Source organism: Oratosquilla oratoria, chromosome 2 (assembly GCF_046742065.1).
Source record: "Oratosquilla oratoria isolate Oo_2021 chromosome 2, ASM4674206v1, whole genome shotgun sequence".
In the NCBI taxonomy this organism is placed as follows: domain Eukaryota; kingdom Metazoa; phylum Arthropoda; class Malacostraca; order Stomatopoda; family Squillidae; genus Oratosquilla; species Oratosquilla oratoria.
In genome coordinates this window covers 86,544,544-86,554,543 of record NC_134778.1, presented here as the reverse complement: position 1 = coordinate 86,554,543, position 10,000 = coordinate 86,544,544, and the positions used below count along the sequence as shown (strand labels likewise).

Below are 10,000 nucleotides of genomic sequence, written 5' to 3'. Positions count from 1 at the left end.
GCAAGGATCTTCGGTATGTTTTGGATGGTGGTTCGCTCACTCATCGAATCCATTGGCAGATAGGTAACACGTATGGCAACATTCTGGAGGTCTTCTGTAAGTATGTGAGGAAATACTACAACGAAACAGTGATCTTTGATGGATACCTTGATGAGTCGTCAACCAAAGGCTACACACGAAAGTATAGAAGTGGATCTGGAAGACGGATTGTAGTACAAATTGCAATGAAATTTCAATTGAAGAAAAACGATTTCCTTGCAAACAAGGAGAACAAACAAAGGTTTATTTGTCATCTTAGAGAAAGATTCAATGAATATGGATGTGACGTATATGCCACAGCAGATGCTGATGTACTGATTGTGCAATCGGAATTCACACTATCAAAAACTAGTGATGCAGTCCTAGTTGGAAATGACACAGACTTACTGGTCCTACTTTTGTTTTATTCACATAGCACGGAACATGACTTCTATTTCTGACCTGAGCAAAAGAAGGGAAAGCTCCTACAAAACCTAGGTGTCAGAAAAACATGAGTTTCACTTGAGCCTGGTGTCTGTGACAATATTCTCTTTGTACAAGTATATCTAGGATGTGATACCACATCCCTGGTATTTGGAACAGTCAAAACATCTGGTTCGAAGCTGATCAAGGACAACAGTAGTATCTGTGAACAAGCCAAATTATTCCAGAGTGCAGAATCATCTAAGGACAACATTTTGGCAGCTGGTGAGAGAGCGATGGTAACATTGTTCAAGGGAAAATAGACATATACTCTGAATAAATTTAGGCACCAGCGATTTCAGGAACTTTTTGTGGTTAGGAAGAAGGTGGTGCACCCAGAAATGTTGCCACCGATCTCGGCTACCACCGCTTTCCACAGTCTTCGTATGTTACATCAGATTCAGTACTGGAAAATTAAAAATATGGAAGCGATGAAATGGGGTTGGAAAAATTCGGACGAAAGAATGACACCAATTTCTACAGATAAAAACCCTGCTCCACCGGCACTTCTCAGTCGTGTGAGATGCACATGTAAAAGTGGTTGTGGAACTCAAGGTCTTGATTGTTGTACTGCCTGCTTTCGGCGTCGAGGTATCTGTGAAAATGTGAACAAATCTGATGGTGTGGAAGGAAAAAAAAGTACTTCCCAGACATAGGAACTCTTCCTCAGAAGGAAGGACCTGCAGCATAATTAACATAAATCAAGGCATTATTTTAATTTGAATTCCAAAACAAGGTGTTGTTTGACTACACAAAACATTAAATATTAGCATATCTGGTGAGTTGTTCACATCAGTTGCATTTTTTTTTATTCGAATTCGCGCCAATTTTGGTCAAGGGTACCCCTCTTTTCTTTCAAAAGGTATCGCCATACTGACTTACAAAACATTTCTTTTGGTGGTACTATGATGCAACAAAGATAGTTCAAACCTACCAGATATGTTAATATTGACTGGACTTCTGCTCAATATGGGGTGTGCTTGCTTGACATGCACCAAGCTAAAACAACCCTCGTGAGGCAGGGGTAACCCCCTTTATGCACCTATTCGGCGAATAGCTATTTCTTTAAAACAAATTTAAATAAAAGGTTTGACTCAAGAAACATATATATTTAGACATCAGCTATGTTTATTTTGGGTGCCAGGTGACCAAAAAGTGATCATATCTACTTTTTACACTAGCCGTGAAGGATTAAAAGTCAATCGTGTATGAATATATGTGCCACTCAATATATCAAAATAGACTTTTAGTATGATGTTTCCATAGCCTTTGCAATTCAAATTGCATAGGTTTAATTTCTATTGCAATTACTGATGGGTGTATCAGTATTTCTACAAGACTATAATAATAATTGACTATTTCAAAAACCCTTTTTATCCTAGAGGATAAGTGACACCTATTCTAAACTCCTAGGGGATAGTAGAGCTTATTGCTAATGATCAAGTGTTAAATAACAGAGTATGTGTTGTACAGAACTGCTTTATTCTTTTGGCCTCTTTACCCGTCCACTGAGAGTTCAAACAGTTCATAGCTGAAGTGCAGACGACGCGCCATCTCGTCTAACATGGTGGGTCCCATGCCGAGAACAGTTTTGTCTGTCGATAAACAGAAACCAAATGAGTTACTAACGGCCTAACGGCCATGATGTCGACCTGTTTTTATCTATTTATTTATTTACTTATTTATTTATTTATTTGTTCTATTATTATTATTATTGTTATTATTATTATTATTATTATTATTATTATTATTATTATTATTATTATTATTATTATTATTATTATTATTATTATTATTATTATTATTATTATTATTATTATCATTATTATTATTATTGTTATTACTATTATTATTATTATTATTATTATTATTATTATTATTATTATTATTATTATTATTATCATTATTATTATTATTATTATTATTATTATTATTATTATTATTATTATTATTATTATTATTATTATTATTATTATTATTATTATTATTATTATTATTATTATTATTATTATTATTATTATTATCATTATTATTATTATCATAATTATTATTTTCATTTCTGACTTACTTTTGCCGTAGTAGAGGTACGGGAAGTCGTCAATCCAGGACGCCAAGCGAAAATGATGATTGTAGAAGTTGTCGAAACGGTCTGGGAAGAGGGCTGAGGCGTCCAACGGCCAGTGTGGGTCGTAGGTCTGTGGGTCGACACAATGCAATGAACATCCGTACTAAGGTTCTTTTGTTGAACGGTCCAAAGTAATTGCTGTAGGTTTATTTCTTTAATAGTGAGATAACTGGGAGTCTAATAAGGAAGCGGTTTTGAGTCAAGGAAAAGTTTCAAGAAGAAATATTAGCTCACTTGATTTTGATATTGACAGGTAGAGATAGAATCTATGAGATAATAGGTCGGATTCACACTGTGCCTCATGCAGATCTGCATGTAGCAAGTGGCGGTGTTGAATGCTTAGCTAAGTGTCTTCATTGAGTGTGCACAAGGAAAGAATACGACAACGAGGCAGTGCGCGCCAATCACCTATGAACATCCGCAGCGGGATGATGGACACCGACAAGTCCTTGAAACGGAAACCCTACTGTAGAGCAATATATATATATATATATATATATATATATATATATATATATATATATATATATATATATATATATATATATAATCATGATACTTTTAGAGCTAATTTCATCAAAGTTTTTGCAGATTTCCCTGTAGGTGATAATTTTCAATGGTGTTTTCATTTAGCTAATGTGCTCTCGTCCCATTTGGGAACACTGAATTATATGCACGTTCAGGCCAAGGCCAACAAGATTGCTTTAGAGGCTTTAGAGTCATTGTTTTACTCAGATTGGGTAGATATATATGCTATAACTTTGGATAGGTTCCGACTTATTTTGGAAAAATTTCATATCTTGTTGCGGGTAACTTTTGAGAGAAGAGTAACATTTTTTCTCAGCTATAAGACGGATGAGTCCCTATTGCCTTTTGCAACAAGGCTTTCAAGTAAACTAAAGGAAGTGCCTTATGGTTCTTTGTTTATTAGCAATGCGCAACAACATACCGCTGTTACTTGTTCTCTTCTTCTACCCCCTCAGTCATTAGTACCTACACAAAGCACTCCTTCATCTACATTAACACCACCTATACTTACATGTACCTATTGTAACAAGTCAGGTCACTCAAGGGCTTTTTGCTTTCATCGTAAGCGTCACGAGCACAAGTCAAAGCAGTCCCCTGTACTTAGAACCTTCTCTGATACCTCTTCTAACATGACACATGACCTCTCTAGGGTAACTGTTTAGGGCAAACTTAGCTACTGTCATGTCCATAGCCAATGTAAGCATTCAACTGAACAGTTTTCAAAGAGCCTGAAACTTAAAGCAGAGACCTCATCAACTCTTAGGCAAACTCAGCCCCATTTTCACCAATAATATCCAGTCTCAGGTGATCTTTTGATGGCTGCTGAGTCTTTTCAATTGCGTACCTTCCATTTTTTTTAAACAGAGAAAACACCTATCACCGTAACAGTAGATACTGGAGCAGAACGTAGTCTTATAGGTAAAAGGGCATATTATACTCTCAAGAAATTATTCGATATCACTTTGTCTCCTTTTTATAAAGGACTGCATTCTGTACAATGTTCTTCCTTGCCTATTCTTTTATTTATTTACATTCCCTTAAGATTTTCTTACCATGTTACCGTTTTCCATGTTATGTGTAATTGTCTCTTGGGCATTGACGCTCTTACAGCTAATGGCATAGATATATCTCCTAGGCGCCGTGTAGTGACTTTTCACAAATCTGTTATTCCTGCATCGGATAAGCCAGTTTCCATATGTAGCTCACCTTCTGTGCATGATCAGACCATACAGTTGTCTTCAAAGAATTCTAATCATTTGAGCTCTTCTATTGTTTCTTGTGCTGCTGCTGTTATTGCAGGTGAGCATCATATTGAATCTTCAAGTGCAGTTCGAGTCCCGGTGCGCATTTCAGGTGCTCCAATTGGTTCTGACGTCTTATCTCAGCCTGACTCTGTTCGTGTTCGTCGTCTAGCATTGGAAGGAACTCTCTCCACTATTCGTGAGGATCATGTTACCACAGCTATGGTAATCAACGTTACTAGTGCTCCCATCACACTCTTCTGGCTGTCATTTAGGCTCCCTTGAAGTTGTTAGTGACACAACTCACTTGGCCTCTACGTATGCAACGTATGTAGGTGAGATTGGTTTTCCTGATGAGACGCCTCGACTTATTGAACTGTTAGTGACCCATCGCCTAGATTTGGCCTTACCTGGTGATCCATTAGGAGTTACGGATCGTGTTGTCCATAGCACTGATCTTAAGCCGGATGTTCAACCTGTTTAAATACCCTCTTACATGTTGCCTCACTCTCGTCGGCTTGTAGCACAGTTCTTGGTTGACGACTTGTTAAGTGAAGGTGTTGTCCAAGAACCTCACTCAGAGTGGAACTCGCCGCTCCTCCTGGTGACTAAGAAAGATGGATTTTTCCGTCCTGTTATTGGTTATAGGCGAGTCAATGAGGTCACAATTTTGCTATGTTAAGTTATAGGGACAGGTAACACAGTGTTCACCACCTTAGACTTAAAGGCTGGCTTTTGGCAGATTCCCTTGGAGGAGAAGTCTTATAAGATCACGGCCTTCTCGACCTCATTAGGTCATTATGAATGGCTTCATTGCCCCATGGGGTTACGGATTGCTCCTTTGAGATGCCGACGCTTGATTAACTCGATTTTTCATGGCCTAGTGAAAAACGGACTTTATGTTTACCTAGACATCTCGAAGGATGTGGAAAGCCACTTCCATAAGGTATCCCTGGTCTTGCAACGTTTTGCTGAAGCTAGATTGAAGCTCAATTTGCCCAAGTGTTCATTTTTTAAATCTAGCACCCAATTCCTAGGTCATGTTGTAGATAAACATGGTATTCATACCACAGATGAAAAGTCAAAGTTGTTAGGAACTTCTCTACACCTAAGTCAATAGACCATGTATGTTCCTTCCTTGGGCTTGCAGGATACTGTCGTTCATTTTTGTTTCACTTGCATCTCCACTTATACCTCTCCTCAAGAAGGATACTTCCTTCTATTGTCGTGATGTTCATCAGGAAAGTTTTGATTCATTGAAGCACGCACTTACTGAAGGGCCTGTGTTGTCATTTCCAAATTATATTCTTCCCTTTGCTATTTGTACAAATGTTTCTGGTACAGGCAATGGAGCTGTACTTATGCAACAAGTAGATGGTTATCGGTCATATGTTATTGCATATGCTAGTCGCATACTTAACAAGCCTGAGTCTCGTTACTCTGTCACACATTTAGAGGCACTAGCAGTGGTGTGGGCTTTAAAGCATTTTCGTGATATAATTTTTGGATATCCTATTACAGTCTACACGGACCACACTGCTGTCACACAACTTTTCAAGGGCAAAAATCTTTCAGGCCGCCTAGCCAGATGGTTCCTTACTATTGAAGAATTTAACCCGATCCTTAAGCATATTCCGGGACGTGCAAACAATGTTGCTGATGCACTTTCACGTAATGTACCTGTAGCTGCAGTTGCAGTGATTGACAACTTCTCCCTGCAAGATCTGGCCAAAGCTCAACGAGAGGACCCTGTTTGGTCTGCTGTCATTTATGTTTTGGAATCTGGTGATGACACCCCCTTACCAGATTTACCTGTCCCCTTGTCCCTATTCTCTTAACAGGACAATGTTCTCATTCGTAATGTGGAAGTGTTTGGTTTGAGCAGGATGTAGCACAATTAGTGATCCCTGAGTTGCTAATCCCTGTTGATCTGTCTCCTGCTCATGATACCCTTCAAGCTGGTCACCCAGGTCGTGACAAAACTCTGGTTATGGCTTGCAAGAAATATTATTGGCCTAGAATGCGACTGGACATTACCACTCATGTAGCCCAGCGTAGTTCTTGTGCCCAGAACAAAAGATTCTATGCACACTGCTCCTATACTAGAGTACCCTACTCCTTCTCGTCCTTTTCAGACTATGGCTATAGACCTTTTACACTTGCCCCGTAGTACTCAAGGTTCATTGTATGTACTTGTATGTGTGGACCACTTTAGTCGTTTTGTAACATTGGCTCCCTTACGTAGCAAATCTGCTCCAGTAGTTGCCCATGATTTAGTTTTTCTCATATTTTTTTGTACATACACTACTCCTTCAGTGCTCCTTAGTGACAGTGGGACTGAATTTAGGAATGAGGTTTTAGCAAACATTTGTAAAAGCTACGGGATCACTCAAACCTTCGTCACTGCTTATCTTTCTTCATCTACTGATCTAGTAGACCGGACGAATAGGAAGATTTTGGACATTCTCAGGCACGTTACTAGTAGCTTCCATGAATCTTGGGAGGATTGGCTTCCTCATGTCAGTGCTTGCATTAATAGCACAATTAATGTTTCTACAGGTAAGACGCCTCATTACGTTATTTATGTAGTTGAAAAAGGCACCCATATGATGTTTTAGCCAGTCCTATCCCCTCTACAATTTTAATGATTATAGTAAACTTCAATGTTACACATTGCATAGGATTTATGATTCTGTGAGAGAAAAACTTGGTGACTCCAGGTCCAAAATGTTGAAACACCAGCATAGCAAAGCTACGCCTGTTAACATAAGTATTGGTGATCATGTATATAAAAGCATGGCTGACCGCCAATCTAAACGAAATTGTAGATTTACAGGTCTATTTATGGTGACTGAAAAGTTGCATCCCAATAACCCAGGGACTGAGTGAAGTATTGCTCGTTGATAGGCTTAAAGTATCAAGTGTGCCTATCCCTGCATTCGCCCGGCCTCCCCCTCACAATTATAATCTCCGTTCAAGGAGTCCAATGCCTTAATACCTATATGTGTGGATTGCCAATGATGTTATCTTGAATTGTATTTTGTAATGTTTACCTGTTAAGTCTCGAATTGTATTTTGTAATGTTTAGCTATTAAGTGTGATGTCTTCAAATGTATTTTGCATTGTTTAGCTATTAAGTGTGATGTCTTGAATTGTATTTTGTAATGTTTAACTATTAAGTGTAATGTCCCGGACGTCTGGCAATTGTTATCTTTTGTATCTTTATATGTGTTTTTGTATTCTTTTGTATATATATATATATATATATATATATATATATATATATATATATGTGTGTGTGTGTGTGTGTGTGTGTGTGTGTGTGTGTGTGTGTGTGTGTGTGTTATGTATGTTTTATTGTATAGGGTATGTTCATGTAAAATTTTCCCACACGTTTTTATATATAATATGGTGTGTGTGGAGTAGATCATCCTTTTCATTTTTGTTTTGCCTCGGTCACTGATTTTCCCCTTGTTTGCCAGATCACCAAGTGGTGGTGCCCGAACGATGTGATGGTCTGTATATAGTTTCCCATTTGTAATATTAGTACATATTGTGTGCATTGTTAGCCTTTAATTTTATCATTAATGTTTAATATGCTGTTGATTTATTGTAATGTATTTAATGTTAGGTCTAATGTACGGGAGAACCAAGTGCTCGGCCCACGCGCTCGAATGTGAGTTTTGCCGCTAAAACAAGGCATAGCGTCAGGATTGTCTCAACCTTTAAGTTGTAAACACGCTTTTGTGCATCTTCTCATATTTAACGAATGGTGACTCGATACACTGGTTCTCCGTGTTAAGATAATTTTATTTTCATCCTTTTACACATTCGTCTTTCCCCTTTGCATCTAAACTAGTCGTTTGCCTAGCCATTTGTTCCATATCACCATCAAGGACAACCTGAAGTGTTAATACCAGTAAAACAGAATTAAACATAAACAACTGGTAACATTAACGGAGATGCATAATTGCCTCTTCAGGTAAATTGATTTTGATTATTCATAAACAGTATCTTGAAGGCATGTTAATCATAAATGTAAAATTTCAGCTCACATGGCAAATCATAGAACAGATACATCTAGTGAAAAATATGTGCATATGTATATATGTAAATTTTCCATAGATAAATAAACCGAAATGGTCACAACCTCCACGCTAAAATCAAGTAGGAAATGTATCCCCAAAGTCTACAGAAAAATACAATCCCTAATACTCAAAGAAGATAAGAGATAGCCTACTTTAGAAAATAAATTACATAAAAGGAAAGCTGATTCCTGCAGAAAAAGAAAACGAACATATACAACAATTAGATAAAGGCATCACAAAACATATAGTAATAAACAAAACTGGGAAAAACACACCTGAACCTCAGACAGCGAAATAAAAACAAATTAGTACAGTATAAACTAAAAAAGTTAATCCACCCACTCACCCTTGTTGGTGGTGTAACTAGGAACAACCCCCCCCCAAAAAAAAAAAAAAAAATGCAAGACAAGCTGCGCAACCCTTCAACAACAAACCAAATTAGAGGCGGTATTACTTGGGCAAGTTACGAGGACAAGTTTTGACTAAACACAATACGTTCCGCGAGCATAAATTTCTCGAGCCGCTCACACGAGTAATTGAACGGAGTGGATAAAACTGACAGAGATTATCTCATGATCTATAATGAGATTCACGATGTCATAGGAATAAATTGAAAAAGATCACATACTCGTACTCGTATCTAAAGGGTGTAAAAAAAATCATATAGATGCACCAATTCCTGGAATAACATAGAAGTTGAAATAACCGTAGTTAAAACAATACTCTAATTCAAAACTAGCTATGATAAATTCAGGAAAAATAGACAGCCCCACCCTTGAGTATACCTCCTTCCTTATATATTACAATTACACAAATACAATTAGATGGATACATGTAATTCTTTAGTGATATGGCCATACCTTAGTGACCATTTGCTGTGACTTTGGCGCGAAGGGCTTGTGAGTAATGACTTGAAGAACGTCCTTGCCTCTGCCACTGGCACTCAGCTCCAACACTCCAACGTTACGGAAGGAGTTCATGTGGGAGAAGACAGGTCTGCAGGAATATAAGAATACATTAGAAGAAGAAGAAAAAGAAAGAAAGAAGAAGAAAACGGTCAGGTGTCTTGTTAAAACGTACGCACCCGTCCATCCACATACGAAAGTCAATTAAATTACATACATCTATTCTTCATGTGATGTGATTAATTCTTGTTCAATTGTCCACAATTAGTTACTGAATTTTGATCTGTTTTCATCTACCTGAGGTCCTTCCGCTTGCCGGTCAGCCTAACGAGGACGACGTTCGTTGGGAACCATTCAGGCTCCGCCGAGGCAAAGAAACTCTCCACTACTTCGGAGACTTCGAAAATGACCACGCAGACGGATGTGATAGTAGCGTACTTCTTCGCCTGTAGCTCCTTCACGTACACGCTGCTTGGAACTTGAGTTTTGTTACCGATGTTGGATGGAACTGGACTTAGGATAGCGGATATCTGCGCGGCGTTTGTGTCCGGTACGGACGTCCTGTCCGCTTTATTGTTGTCGTCTTTGCGGAAGATCATCGACGATATGATG

The 10,000-nt window shown here is 38.1% G+C and overlaps 2 protein-coding genes across 2 annotated transcripts in view; both read right to left on the bottom strand.

The window, feature by feature from the left end:
- Nucleotides 1–2,941, bottom strand: part of LOC143036553 (glutamate receptor ionotropic, delta-1-like) — a 30,329-nt gene extending 27,388 nt beyond the window's left edge. Inside the window, exons 1-3 of the mRNA XM_076204058.1 lie at nt 2,861–2,941; nt 2,570–2,696; nt 2,003–2,096 (exon numbers count right to left, since the gene is read on the bottom strand). Coding sequence (XP_076060173.1) covers nt 2,003–2,096; nt 2,570–2,696; nt 2,861–2,941 — 302 coding nt within the window. The remainder of the gene's footprint in view (nt 1–2,002; nt 2,097–2,569; nt 2,697–2,860) is intronic.
- Nucleotides 2,942–8,210: 5,269 nt separating this feature from the next.
- LOC143036546 (uncharacterized) overlaps nt 8,211–10,000 on the bottom strand; it is a 28,853-nt gene continuing 27,063 nt past the window's right edge. The window contains exons 3-5 of the mRNA XM_076204047.1: nt 9,686–10,000; nt 9,344–9,479; nt 8,211–8,297 (exon numbers count right to left, since the gene is read on the bottom strand). The exon at nt 9,686–10,000 is cut by the window's right edge and continues 397 nt beyond it. Coding sequence (XP_076060162.1) covers nt 8,211–8,297; nt 9,344–9,479; nt 9,686–10,000 — 538 coding nt within the window. The remainder of the gene's footprint in view (nt 8,298–9,343; nt 9,480–9,685) is intronic.